Source organism: Protopterus annectens, chromosome 3.part1 (genome assembly GCF_019279795.1).
Source record: "Protopterus annectens isolate FY-2018-M chromosome 3.part1, PAN1.0, whole genome shotgun sequence".
Taxonomy (NCBI): Eukaryota; Metazoa; Chordata; order Ceratodontiformes; family Protopteridae; genus Protopterus; species Protopterus annectens.
In genome coordinates, this window is record NC_056732.1 from 48,240,845 (window position 1) to 48,256,039 (window position 15,195).

Genomic DNA, 15,195 nt, shown 5'->3' on the forward strand with positions numbered 1-15,195 from the left:
TACAGCATTGTTCTTTTGTTAGTCCTTACTCTTGCCAGACGGGTGTCTGAGCTGCAAGCCCTTATGACTTGTCCTTCTTTTTTTAGTGTTCCCCAAGGATGGGGTGTTCCTTCATACTAATCCTTCTTTTATGCCCAAAGTGCTGCATGAGTTGTCTCTTAATCGGCCTAGTCATTTGCCCCTCTGCACAAGCTGCTAGTGCGAAGGCTTTGCACACTTTAATGTACAACTCCGGTTTTATTTGGATAAGACTAAGACTTTTCATAAATCTGATCAGCTCTCCGTTTCTTTTCATCCTAGATCCTTAGGATTGGCTATTTCCAAGCAAAATATTGCTTGGATTTCTAAAGGCATTTCTTTTTGTTATGCCTTCCATGGAAAGAGCCTTTCTTCTGTTAAGGCTCATTGTACAAGGACTATGGCTTCTTCTGGTGCTTTTTTCAAGGGCTTGGATACTAACTGTATTCTTGAGGCAGCTACCTGGACTTCTCTGCATACATTTACTAAGCATACAAGTCCGGTTTGATATCCATAGCTAGAGCTGGATTTGCTAGGACCATTTTACATGGGTTCCTAGACAGCTCTGGTGGTCCATCCTCCTCTCTGTCTCCTTCTTAAGCTTTTACACACTCCCTATTGTAATGAATAATGCAACAGTGGTATAGAATGACATAGTACAGTTGTGTAAAATCTTACAACTGTAGCTGTCCTTCTCTTCACTGTTGCAGTAGTTTCTCCGTCCTTCCTCCCCCTGGTTCTTTTCTCTTCTGGATGTACTGGTTACCTCTTTATTTCCTTAGACTGGTGTTCTTAATTGGGCTCTCAGTTTTTAGGATGGTACATCCGGACGTCACCTTTATGCCCTATTCTATATGCAGGGAGTATACGTATGATGTACGGCATACCTTAAAGAAATCTAAAGGCTTTGGTATACTGACTGGACATCTGGCCACCCTTGACAGGGGATCCCTATTGAAAAGAATGTCTATTGTCAAGAATACTGCAACAGTGAAAAGAAAGACCTCTGTCTGGGTAAAATCTTAACACAGCTGTACTTGTGGGATATTGAAGAAGGGTCAGCAGGAACACTTGTCCATTCTGTGGTGGTTGCACTTTCTCTGTGGTGGTGTGTGCAGAGGTGGGGGTAAAAGGGATGTGCAGTTGGCTTTCCCCTACAAAAATGCCCCTTTCTTTTATATGCCACTGGCCATATACATTTAGTTTATTGGTGTAGTTGTTTTCATGCTGATGTCTGAAGATGCAGTGTTTCTGCCTCATTTCATCATATGCCTTACGTAGCTATACAAGGTGTGTGAATGTAAGAAAGGGAGGTGGAGTAAGTAAAATATACTGGTTGAAGGAAAGAAAAAGGTAGGTGGGTAATGTTACTGTGCGTGGGCAGTATCTGTGGGTGTTATGAATGAGAGTTGTGTTGTAATGCGACTCTTCTCCAGGGTCTGAATGGTCCCTTATTTGTAATTATGTGAAATAGAATAACTGGATCAGCAAAGTTTAAAAGCTTTTAAGGATTGGCTGTAATGCTGAATCTTTTGACTTGAAGTCCTCCTTTGGATTAGCTGTGTATTTTTCTCTGTATTGTAGCTGTTGCTTGTGAAGTCCATCTACACTACTGCAGCAAACCGGATGTTATAAATCTGCCCTCTGGCACAGGGCTTGGGGCAATTGTCTGTGCTGTTGCTAACCCTGAAGTGAGTAGCAGCTTAGCATCAGAGGGTGGCAGGAGTGGGAGGATAGTGGTGTAGCTGAGCCCGCTGGGGGATGGGGAATGAGCCATACAAAAGTGGCTCAAACAGCAGGAACCTTCAGATAAAGACTGGAGACCTTTGCTGGATTGCTGGTAGTATATGTTGCAGCTTTGGTGGTCCTGTGAGCTTACCCAGGAGACCATGCAACCTCACACCCATTGTATGCAGTCTTCCATCGGCAATCCTGAGGAACTCCAAAGGGCATGTAGAACATCCCTGGCACCTTTATGAATAAGAAATTTACATTTTCACAAGATGCAACATGAGTGGAGGAGGTTTGGTTAAAAAAAAGTGTGTGTATGTGTTGTTTTTATATATATATATATATATATATATATATATATATATATATATATATCTATCTATATATATATATATATATATATATATATATATATATATATATATAATCTATATATATATATACACACACACACACACACACACACACACACACACACACACACACACACACACACACACACACACACACATCATTTCAAAACTTTTCCCACCTGTAATGTGACCTATAACCTGTACAATTTGTTAGGGGAAAAATATAAAAAATAAAAAATGTACAATATGCTGGTTGCATAAGTGTGCACACCCTTAAACTAATATACTTTGAAGCACCTTTGGATTTAATTATTAATAATCATTCAATCTTCTTGGGTACACACCTGCCATCAATTAAAGAGACTCTGATTAATCCCAAATAAAGTTCTGCTGTCCTAGTAAGATTTTCCTGACATTTACTCAGTTGCCTGCTATAGCAAAAGCCATGGTACGCAGAGAGCTTACAAAGCATTAAAGGGATCTCATTGTTGAAAGGTATCAGTCAGGAGAAGGGTAGAAAAAAAATTTCCACAGCATTGGATGTACCATGGAACACAGTGAAGACAGTCATCAAAAAGTGGAGAAAATATGGGGCAACAGTGACATTGCAAAGAACTGGACGTCCCTCCAAAATTGACAAAAAGACAAGGCGAAAACCAGTCAGGGAGGCTGCCATGACACCTACAGCAACACTGAAGGAGCTGCAGCAGTTTCTGGCAAGTACTGGTTTTGTATTACATGTGACAATACTCTCTCGTATTCTCAATATGGCTAGACTATGGGGGAGGGTTGCAAGACTGAAGCCTTTTCTTACACAGGCAAACATCCATGCCTGGCTAAAATTTGCAAAAGAATACATAGTCTCCCAAAAGCATGTTGGAAAATTTTTATGGTCTGATGAGACCAAGGTTGAACTTTTGGGCCACAATTCCAAAAGGTACATTTGGTGCAAGACCAGCACTTCGCATCACCAAAAGGACACCATCCCCACGGTGAAGCATGGTGGTGGCAGTATCATGCTTTGGGGTGGCGTTTCTTCAGCTGGAACCGGAGCTTTAGTCAAGGTGGAGGGAATTATAAACAGTTCCATATACCAGTCTCTTTCGGCCCAAAACCTTCACACGTCTGCTAGAATGATGAAGCGGAATTTCACGTTTCAACACAATGACCCCAAGCATACTTCCAAATCAACAAAGAAATGGCTTCACCAGAAGAAAATTAAAGTTTTGGAATGGCCCAGCCAGAGCCCAGACTTGAATCCAGTAGAAAATTTGTGGGGTGACCTGAAGACGGTTGTGCACAAGAGATGCCCTTGTAATCTGACAGATTTGGAGCACTTTTGCAAGGAAGAGTGGGCAAATATTGCCAAGTCTAGTTGTGCCATGCTGATACACTCTCAAGAAGACTCAGTGCTGTAATTAAATCATTATTAGTTTAAGGGTATGCACACTTATGCAACCAGCTTATAGTACATTTTTTATGTTTTTATATTTATTCCCCTAACAGATTTGTTTGTTCAATTGAATTGTACAGGTTATAGGTCACATTAAAGGTGGGAAAAGTTTTGAAATGATATATTGTGGTCTGATTTTTTTATATCACAAAAACCTGGCATTTTAACAGGGGTGCGTACACTTTTTGTGTGTGTGTGTGTGTGTGTGTGTGTGTGGATACATATATAAATTGGAACTCTTGTCACCTTTTAAGTATTCCAACATGATGTACTAAGCCCAGGGACTCGTGTTTGCCATCGTTCATGGGTGCAGCCTGCATACTAGTGGTATCGGGTATCACGCTCATGTTGATATTGTTGGCATTATGTTAACTGTGGAAGGATTTGTTCCCATGGTCTTTGACTAGTAGCAAGATATTAATAACAAATATGGAATAAATTGAATGTTTCACTGGAGGTTGGTGAGAAAGTATGCATTATCGTCATGAGTATTTTGCTAGAGAAAACTGCAAGGTCCTTGAAGTTTAATTAAATATTACTGTTTTTCTTTTTACAGCAGAATACAAATGTAGATGTAGTTCGTTTTCCATGTGTTGTTATCGTAAATGAAGTCCGTGTCATACCCCCAGGAGTGAGGGCCCACAATGGAATTCCCGAACCTAGGGCATATGGGTAAGTCCAGAACCTTGGGAATATACTTTACTACTGTATGAAAGCAACAATTAAATTATGAGAGACATATCAAGTTTAAAATCACTGTTGTAATGTGCTCTCCAACTGTCTGTTAACTCCCTTGATTCATTGGTAGTGTGTATTTTGGGTAATTAAAATTATTTTACTTTGTTGCTATTGAAGCGAATGAGAGATTGTCTGATTTTCTTTTTGCATGGTTTGCAGCTAGGTACAATAAAAAAAATTGTGAATGCACAAACATATATGGCCTGACCTCCATGAACTCTCTATTCCAGCTGAATTCTCCAGAAAGTCTGTATACCACATGACATTCAAGTCACTCTAACTACATTTTTCACCTTAAAGCTATGTACTCTCTTATATATTACATTTTTAAGATATATCTATCACAGTATAAGTTGCAAAAAGATACTGGATGGAAGATGTGTAAAATACTTGTTTGTTCAATAATTTGCAAACTAAAATGTTAGCCCAATTAGATTTGCAGTTTCAAAGTTAAAGCCAACCGTCCCTTCGTAAGTGTCCAGGGCACAAGCTGTCTTTTAGTTAAAAGAAAAATACAAGGCTGCAGTCCTCTCCCAAGCATAACATTTTAGCTGTAAAAGGAGGTAGTTCCACAAGGTGTAACTCACAGGTTAGCCCCAGCTGGACCCCCTCTCACACCATGCTTCGACACCATCTTTTTGGATGACCCTCTATATGAAGAACTAACTTCCTGAATCTAACCCTATATGCTGCTCCCTTTTATGTGCTAGTAATTGACAGTTAAGATCTTGCGATTTAGCTAATTACAGTGGGTGTGTTACCAGATTCCATAATGCAGTATACATTTGGAATACACATTTAAAGGCAGAGAACTACTTTCTGTAACTGCATTTTAATATACATGCAGACACCTAATTAGTATCTATTGCATTGCATTGATCATTTATATCAAAAATTAGATTTATTTTTACTCAAAACATTTCCAGCATTTGGAATATAATGTTTTAACTGTAAATTAGTTCTGTTTATCTTTTTTGTGTGTTTTTTTAAACGGTGTACCAAAGTTGAAGAATTTAAAAGGACTTATGTCACTGTCTAAAGCCAGGCTAACTCTTTCTAGAATGTGTAAAAATCTGATGTAATGTGATCCTATCTCGCCTACATTCTCTACAGATGGGTTCGGAGCCGATCCTCGGCTCCGACTCGGCCGCTATACAATAGAACGCAGTCTCTTATTGGCTGAGTTACCTCATGTCCCAGGATGCACCACTACTGCTTCCCCAGATCTCGTTTGCCGCTTCTCAAAGCATAGACGTGGTCTCGGACTTAGCTGAGCTAAGTATCTCTTGGTCAGAAATTTTTCTGTCTAATTTTTTGTCAAAACTTACCCAAAAGCTGTTTTAACAGCTACTTATTGTTGTGTGATTGTGTATTGATATATTCTTGTGGTAAAATTGTGTTTTTTTGTGGTAATTAAATGGTACCGTTTAAGTTAGAGGGGCCTAGCCCTATCCTAGGCGTTTTAGTTAGAGTCTAGGCTGTCTTGTGTGAATTTTGTTTTGGCAGTGTGTTTGTTGTTAATATAGCCATGTCGAAGGAACATAGACCATCAGGATTTAAAAAATGTTCTAAATGTAGCTATAAAATGTCCATTACGGACGACCATTCTTTATGTGTTTACTGTTTGGGCCCGAAGCATCTCCAAGAATCCTGTAGCGTTTGCCACGCCTTTTCCTCTCGCGTCCTCCAAGTGAGGAAAAATAAGTTGATTTTGAAAGGGCTTATTACCCCTTCCTTTGAGGAAGCCCTATCTTCTTCTTCTTCACCTTCGAGGAAGAAAAAGTCTTCGGCTCCGACCAGCCCGTCGGATCCGGCAGCAAAAAAGTCGCGGCAGGCTTCTCCGTCGGCTCCACGGACTTCGGAGCCGAGGTCGGAACGGTCTGCCTCGATGTCTCCAGCTTCGACTCCTCTGGCTTCGGAGTCGAGAGCTCGGGCGTCGAGAGGCGAGTCATCTCCATCTGCTCCACTGCCTTCGGAGCCGATAGGGGTTGCCCGCTCAGACTCTTCCCCTTCGGTGCCGAAGTCCACATCGGCTCCGAGGGAAATTGCAGTGGTAGTGGAATCTCCCTCGGCGCCGATACTTCTCGAACCTATACGGAGCCGGTCCCCCAGTCTTTCGGAGCCGGCGAAGTCGACTCGGACCCGGTCGGTCTCTTCTCGGTCGTTGAGGATGTCCGATTCGGATTTAGACAGGGTGCTTCAAAGGCTTTTTCAGTCTCCAGTGTTTGCAAAGTTGATCTCGGCTCCAGCCCAGTCGGCTCCAGAGCCGATCTCCCATCCTGTTATCTCGATTCCTCCTCCAGCAGCCTCGGCGCCGTTGGAGTCGGTGTTGGTGGAGCCGGTGGAGGTTATCGGGTCGGTTCCGACCCTAACTCCAACCCCGTCCTTTGGGTCGGGGTTCGGTACGCGGACCTCCTCTGTCGGCCCCGGGGGGGACGCTTCGGGACCGATCCTTTCGGTTCCGAGCCTCCCTCTCGGTGCGTCGGCTGCGGGGGTTCCGACTGCTGTTATGACCTCGGGGGTTGAACCATCCCAGGACTCTGGGGGTCCCGCCTTCGAGGCCATGAGGAGTGCCTTGGCCAAATCCTCTGTGGCCACTTCTACCATCTCACCACCACCTTCCCTTGGCATGGAGACTGGCGCCTTTGCAATCCCCCTGTCTCACGACAGCGGAGCCCCTGGGCCTGAGGTTACCCCCATTGGGGGTTCCCTTCTTCCTGGAGGTCCCTCCGAAACGCTTTCGGAGGAACCTCCGAGGAAGAAACAGTGTAAGAGGAAACACGTAGACTCCCCTGATGAGTCTCTCACCTCGGATACCGACCTCGATGATGCGGAGGGGTCCCCCAAGTAGTCCTTGGATGATGTCTCCTTTGCGGACATCTTGGAGATCCTTAAGCAACGAGGCGACTGGCAGTCCAACCCCCTTCTGCTGAGGAGTTGGTTTTCCTCAAGGCCTTCGGGGCTCAGCCCTCCGCCTCCTGAGTGTCTCCGCCCTTCGATGAGCTTCTGGATTTGATCTCTCGAAGGGCGTGGGAACACCCGGATTCTGTTGAACCGGTGCCAGCTCGCCCAATAAATTTCTTTTGGCTCCCCCGGATAAGGACTTTCTCTCGAAAGGCGTGGCTGTAGATGCCATGGTGGTGGCATCTGCCACCCAGCAAGATGTGGCAGAGGCTTCAACGTCCGTCCATCCTCCTAATAAAGAGTCTAGGAGCATGGATCGGTACGGCAAGCGTACCCTTTCTTCAGCGGCCTTTACATTAAGGTCTCTGAACTACTTGACACATTTCACCAGACTGCAGAGGGATCTGGTCAAGGAGCTTTCGGATACCCTCTCTGGTAACTTATCTGAGCAGTTGGCCCAGACGGTTAACTCACAGTTGGCTACCCTGTCCTCATTATCCAACTCGTCCATGAGGCTCATTTCTTATGCAGCCGAAGGAGCGAGCAGAGCGGCTGGAACAGGTGTTGCTCTACGGAGACAAGCCTGGCTACGCCTGTGTCACTTTGCGGAGGCCTTTAAGTCTTCCTTTGCCGATGCCCCCTTTGATGGGTCCTCATTGTTTGGACCCAAGGTAAAGGACACATTGACTTGCTGCGAACAGGAGGGTAAGACTTTAACTGCCGTAGGGGCCCGGTTTTCCACTCCCTTCAGACCTTACCCCAAGGCTCGAAGAGGGGGGAAAATGTGGTTCCGTAAGTCTCAAAAGCCTTACTCGTCACAGCAGAGCGATTCCCCTTCTAGAGGCAGAGGAGGGGGAAATTTTTCAGGGAGACGCCGTCCCAGAGGCGGCGGAGGCCCCCGCAACACTGGCTCCTCCTCCTTCCAGCATCCCTGAAGGAGTACCCGACTGTGCAGCTCTGGAGCCAGTCGGGGGTCGTTTTTCGAGACACCTAAAGGCCTGGGAAAATATCACTCAGGACCAATGGGTGCTTCGAATCATCGCCGGAGGTTACACCATTCCCTTTTCTCAACCCCCCCCACCAGTCCAAAGAATCCCGGACCCGCCACCCAGTCAACGGGATCATGCAGCCAGCGAAATATCAAAGCTGCTTCAAAAAGGGGTCATCCAACCTGTCCCCGCAGACCAGGCCGGATCAGGGACTTACTCAAGATTCTTTTTGGTACCAAAAAAGACCGGGGACTTGAGACCCATTTTGGATCTCAGCAAATTAAACCGATTTGTGAAAAAGTCCAAATTCCGGATGGTCACTTTGCAATCCATTCTTCCGCTTTTGGAGAAAGGTGTTTGGATGTGCTCCATAGATCTCAAAGACGCCTACTATCACATTCTGATAGATCAGGCGTCGAAGACACTTACGCTTCAGCCTAGGAGACAGTCATTTCCAGTTCCGAGCACTGCCCTTTGTCTCACCACAGCCCCACGGTGTTCACCAAATGTTTGGCGGTGGTGACTGCTCACCTGAGAAGTCTAGGATTCCAGGTGTTTCCATACCTAGACGACTGGCTCCTAACTGCCACCTCCAGGCATCTACTCTTGGAAAATCTAGCAGCCACTATCACACTAGGCAACTCCTTAGGAATCACCTTCAATTGGTCAAAATCTGTATTGCTGCCATCTCAGCGTATTCTGTTTATTGGTGCAGAAATAGACTCAAGGCAGATGTGAGTCTATCTCCCTGCGGAAAGGATAGTAACACTCCAGTTTCAGGTTCAGGCATTGCTCCTCAGACGTCGTGCTCCAGCGAGGATGGTCCTGCAGCTGTTGGGCTCCATGGCAGCCACCATTCTTCTGGTCCCCTTGGCAAGGTTGCACATGAGGATACTCAGTGGCTCCTTTCAGTCCAGTGGTCTTATCAAGACCTTCCCCTCAGTCACCACATATTGATCACAGAGACGTGGAAACAGGATCTTCGTTGGTGGCTTCTTTCCTCCAACCTGAATCTAGGGCGACCCTTCGTTCCCCCACTCCCCTCTGCCATGTTGACTACGGACGCCTCCCAGACAGGGTGGGGGGGACATTATCTGGACAGGTCGGTCCAAGGCACGTGGCACTCCGACGAGAGTCTTCTCCACATCAATATCCTGGAGATGAGGGCGGTGCTTTTAGCGTTGCAAGCACTGCACGATCACCTCCCCCAGGGTACGATTGCCATTCAGTCCGACAACATGTCTGTAGTCTGGTACTTAAACAAGCAAGGAGGGACCAGGTCCTACCCCCTTTGCAGAGAAGCCATGAAGGTATGGGATTGGGCGATTGCTACCAAGCGTTTCCTAGTGGCAACGCACATTCCGGGGAAATCCAAAGTGATAGCCGACAGACTGAGCAGAACTATTCTCTCCCCTCACGAGTGGTCCTTGAACGACAGAGTGGTAGCGCAGATTTTCACGAGATGGGGAGTTCCTTGTTGCGATCTCTTCGCAAGTCCCCTCAACGCGAAATGCCAGCACTTCTTCACTCACCCCAGTTCCGGGGGAGATCCCCAAGGACGCTGTAGTCCACGTTTGGCCCCCTGGTCTGCTATACGCCTTTCCACCGGTTCCCCTTCTCCCCAAGGTGATTCAGAAGGCGATTCGCTTGGGAAGCAAAATGATACTAATCGCCCCATACTGGCCTCGTCAAGTCTGGTTCCCCTTTCTTCACAAATATGCATTGGAGGGTCCCTGGTTCCTGGACCAAGTTCCGGACCTTTTGACGCATCAGTCAGGATAGCTCCATCAGTCCCTCCATTCATTGAAGTTAGCAGCTTGGCTACTCCTCTTCCAACCATAGTTAGGAGCCATTCTTTCGCCCCTGAAGTCATGCATATTTTGTCTTGCCCACAAGACTTCTACTAAAAGATATATAGCAATAAATGGAAGAGGTTTGCTATTTGGGCCCAACTCGAGGATTAGACCCTATGACAGCCTCGGTGTCAGAGGTACTGAAGTTTTTAGCTTCCCTATTCAACCAAGGTTGCTCAGTGTCTACCATCAAAGTGCAATTGGCGGCTATTTCCAATTTTCATGAGAGCGTAGAACCACCTTTAATGAGCAACAAGTTGTGCAAAGCCTTTATTAAAGGAGCTTGGCTTCTACGACCCCCTATATCTCAACCTGCACCTCCGTGGGACCTTAACGTGGTGTTAGGTGCATTAACCTCATCTCCCTTTGAGCCGGCAGCAACCTGTGATCTAAAATTTCTTTCTTGGAAGACTGCTCTTCTAGTTGCTATTACATCAGCCAGGCGAGTTTCAGAACTTCAAGCCCTATGTGTCAAACCACCATACCTGGTATTTCACAAGGATAGAGTATCTCTTAGACCAAACCCATCCTTTATACCAAAGGTTTGTTCTAACTTTTGTTTACAACAATCACTGGAACTACCGGTCTTCTTCCCTAAGTATTCGAACAGAGCTGAATATACCTTTCACAGCTTGGACGTACACAGACAATTACGTTTCTATTTGGATAGGACACACCAAGCACGAAAATCAGAACAAATGTTTGTGTCCTTTTCGGATAGTAGATTAGGCAAAGCCGTCACAAAAGTCACTATTGCCAAGTGGATCAGGGACTGCATCAATCATATTTATCTCATTTCAAATAAGGAGCTTATAGTTCCAGCGAAAGCTCATTCTACTAGGGCTATGGCCACTTCGGCAGCCTTTCATTCCAAGCTCTCTATTAGTGACATTTGTGCGGCTGCTACGTGGTCTTCTTCACACACCTTTATTTCTCACTACAAATTGGATATGGCATCTAGGGGTCGAGCTTCCTTCGGTTCCACGGTTCTCAGGAGTGTTTTCCAGTGAGCCACCCAGGAATTAGGTGCTAGGGACGCTGTCCCATCTGTAGAGAATGTAGGCGAGATAGGATCACATTACATCTTTTAGTTATGTACTTACCATAACTTTAGATGTATGGGATCCATCTCGCCTACATTCCTAATAACCCACCCTCCTTCCCCCTGCCTCGTAGACCAGGAGAGACCGGACGATCCGAAATTGAACTTCTTTCCTCTCTTGAAAGACCTGAGAATGTTATAACAATAGTCTGTTTCTGTGAGCATGTGTGCAGACAAATGAGATCTGGGGAAGCAGTAGTGGTGCATCCTGGGACATGAGGTAACTCAGCCAATGAGAGACTGCGTTCTATTGTATAGCGGCTGAGTCGGAGCCGAGGATCGGCTCCGAACCCATCTGTAGAGAATGTAGGCGAGATGGATCCCATACATCTAAAGTTATGGTAAGTACATAACTAAAAGTTAACCATTTTACTGTGTAATTTAATTTAATCCTTATTTACGCTCGGGATTAACTCTAACCTGTGGAACTTGTTTAACTTGCTTACTTATGTAATCTCTGTAAATAGTCTGTAATATGTAATGCTGGTATTATGTAATGCTGTATCTGCTTACCCTTGGAACTGTTCTCCCCGGGCCTCCGCTGAAAATGAACATGCTCAGACTACTGTCAGACTATCCTGGTCAACAAATGCAAAATAAATAAAAATAAATAAACTTTTGGTAGTGGATGTCTGACCTGTGGGACAACCATATGCTGAACTGCAACTTTCAGTCTCTTTCTCTTCCTCTATGCAGCTCTCAAGAGTTTTCACACAATCTGTTCTTCTGTCTGTACTTGTATCAGTTTTCACTGTTACGAATGCATCTTTTTGACGCTTCATTTTTGACATTTGCCTTGCTCAGAAGTCTGTAAATTCTTCTCTACAGCTTTTCTTCCTATGAACAACAGAGGTTACCAACTACTGTAGACATTTCGCCATTTTTGGATTTTGTTTCCATTCTGTAAAACTGGTAGTTTTCTGAAATTTCTTCGCAGTAGTATTAATGACTCTTCAGACTGCTTTCCACCATTTCCTTAACTTTGTGTTTGCAATGTAATTGACATTAAGTAATGTGCTTTTAACATTCTGCCCATCATTATTTCAGCTGATGAGAGATTGAATCGCTCTATAGGAGTATTCCTATAATCAAGAAAAAAAAAAAATGGGTCAGGGAGGCTTTTGTTTCCACTCCAGCTTCCTCCTTGTCTCGTCCTTTAGTGGACGACTGCACTATGGCCAATTTGGAGCTCTGTTTGTTCTTTGGGTTCTCTTTACTCCTCTGGTGTTGTTCCTTGGGAAGCCACTAATAGCTGAGATGTGGGCATATTTTTATCTATTCTATTTTACATTTGTTGACCGGGCTACTCTAACTGGATATATGTCCGTTTTCAGTAGAGGCCCAGGGAGATAAGCTCCATGACACACAGATAAAAAAAAAAAAAAAAAACAGCAAATATCAAAAATAACATCAGTTGTATATACAAGGGCATTTCTGGCTAATACAGAAATTTTCAGAGAGGACAGAAATCAATACAGTGTAAAATGCATGTTTCAAATCAACATATAGATACAGTACATAATGAAAAAAGGAGGCATACACGTTAAAAACATACAAGTACAGTACATAATAAAAAAGAGGCAGTGTAATGTTTAGTTATAGTAATAGTGAGTATTTTGAAATAAGTAACCAATGGGATAGAAATAATGAAAGAGCGTAAAGGTGAAAGAAATTGCTAGTAAGGAAGATAGAAGAGTTAATGAAAAGAATATGGTAGGCAGAGCGTATTTTAGATGGAATAGATAACTAGTCAGGTTTAGTGCAAGGGCGTAACCAGTGTTGTTCTAAGGAAAAGTTGGTCTGTTTTTGAAGAGTAATATAGAGGAAGGTGAGGAAAGGTCACTGGGTAGGAGATTCCAGAATTTTCCCACAGTATTAGAGAAGAGAGAATCCCCAGCCCTGTTAGATTTAGACGTGTTAACTAGAAGTTTCTGAGATGAATGTAAGGGCTTCAGATTTATATAGGAGGTGATAATGTTAGATAGAATAGGAGTATCAGAGGGTTGATAAAAAGTCGTATGGATAATGATTAGTTGGTGTATTTAAGTAGATTCTGTAGTTCCAACCATTCTAGCTGCTTTAAATTAAAGCAATGGTGAGTCCTAAATGGGCTGCTAGTAGCAAATCTGGCTATGTTGTTATAGGAGGTTTCTAATTTATTGAGGTTGTTCTTAGATAGATTAGTGAAAGTGGGTGCGGCATAGAGGAGTGTAGAGATCAGATGAGTGGGCGCAATAGTAGTTCTAGCTATAGGTGATAGGAATGGTTTAATTCTGTAGAGAGATAGGAATGGTTTAATTCTGTAGAGAGAGCCAAGTTTTTTGTTGACAGATTTTATAGTGTTGTTGATGTGAAAGTCAAGGTTGAGGTTGTTGTCAATGGTAATACCAAGTAGCTTGGTAGTTGGGTCAGGTGATATAATGGTACCATTAGTGGATGTAACTGAGAAATCTATGGGAGAGGACTTATGAGTAGGATTGAAAAGGAGGAGTTTTGTTTTCTTGGGGTTCAAGAGAAGACAACGGAGAGTGAACCATTGTTCAACTATGTTAAATACTTTTTGGGTAAGTGAGTGAAGTTCAGAGGTGGTTGTGGCTGAGCATATAAGTGTGGAGTCATCTGCGTATTGTGTGCAAGTAGCATGGGGGATTGGTAGATGAAGGTCATTGATAAATATGGAGAACAGGAGAGGACCTAATATCGACCCCTGAGGGACACCGAGTTTAATTGGTAGGTGGGTAGATGGTGTTGTGCCAAAGCACAACCTGTTGTCTTTTATGTAAGTAGGATTGGGACCATTTAATTGAGAGTGCATCTAAGGACAGATATTTGAGGATATCAATAAGAATTTCATTCCATGTCGAATGCTTTGGACAGATCGATAAATAGTGCAGAGGAAAGCATATTACAGTTACGGTTTTTGTTAATACAGTCTGTAAAGGAAAGGAGGGCAGTGGTAGTGCTATGGGAAGGTCTGAAACCATGTTGACAGCTAGAAAGTATGTTATTTTGGATTAGGTGGTTTAGCAATTGCCTATGGATGCATTTTCCATGATCTTTGCCAAAGGAGAAAGAAGGGCTATGGGACTGTAGTTGGAGAATTCGGTGGAGTTTCCACCTTTATGAAGGGGGTGATATGGGAGACTTTCCAGATGCTAGTGATGTGACCTTCGCTAATAGTTCTATTGATCAAAATGGAGATGGGGGTAAGCAGTTGACTTGGCAGATTTCTGCAGATATTCAGCAGGTAGTTGGTCTGCTGAAGGAGAGCCTGGTTTCAGTGTTTGGATTAGAGCAAGAATATAGGTTGTTGGGACTTGTTGGAGACTGAATGGAGGGGGTGGGGTTTTGTTATAGGTAGGTAAATTGAAGTTATTAGGGGATAACTGACTGGCTAGTATTTGGATAGCATCAGTGAAAAAGGTATTGAAGGCATTGGCAGTATGCATGGGATTTTCCTGGTCTGTGTTTTGTGGGTTTGGTGTAATGGATTGACCTCGATGTAGTAATTGGTTAATGCATGGCCAGAATTTTTGTGGGTTTTTATGGTTAGCCTTCTGAAATTGAAGGTAGTAGTTTCTTTTATTGGACAGTATAGCTTTCTTAGTGTTATTTCCTAGTTGTCGGAAATTTTGTTGGTCTACAGGGTTTTTAGTCATTCTCCATTTGGCCCAGTATTTATTTCTGAGATGGATTTTGTTTGTTTTCTTTAGAAAGCCATGGGGTAGATTTGGTCTTCTGATTTGAGTGGGTAGGTGCATGATGATCCAGAATGGCTAAGAAGTTAGAATTAAAGTTAGAATTAAAGTATTTAACAGATTCTTCCAGAGGGAGTCTTAAGGGAGACCAATTGCATGCTCTTAGTTCCCTTTGGAAGAGATCAGGGTTAAAGTTCTTTTTGGATCTGATATTCTTAACAGTGGTAGGAATAGGAGCATAGGTTTTATGCCTGATGATGTAGGTAAGTGAGTGGTCACTTATGTCATCAGGGAGGGTTTCTAGATTCATATATTTGAGTATGGTTATTTATCAGAATCCAGTCTAATGTGCTTTC

General features: G+C 43.8%; 1 protein-coding gene across 4 annotated transcripts in view; it reads left to right on the forward strand.

Annotated features, from left to right (window-relative positions):
* Positions 1-15,195, forward strand: part of VIRMA (vir like m6A methyltransferase associated) — a 1,734,630-nt gene that overhangs the window by 165,232 nt on the left and 1,554,203 nt on the right. For all 4 annotated transcript variants that reach the window (XM_044066546.1, XM_044066545.1, XM_044066547.1 and 1 more), the window contains exon 2: positions 4,112-4,227. In XM_044066546.1, the coding sequence (XP_043922481.1) occupies positions 4,112-4,227 (116 nt within the window). The remainder of the gene's footprint in view (positions 1-4,111; positions 4,228-15,195) is intronic.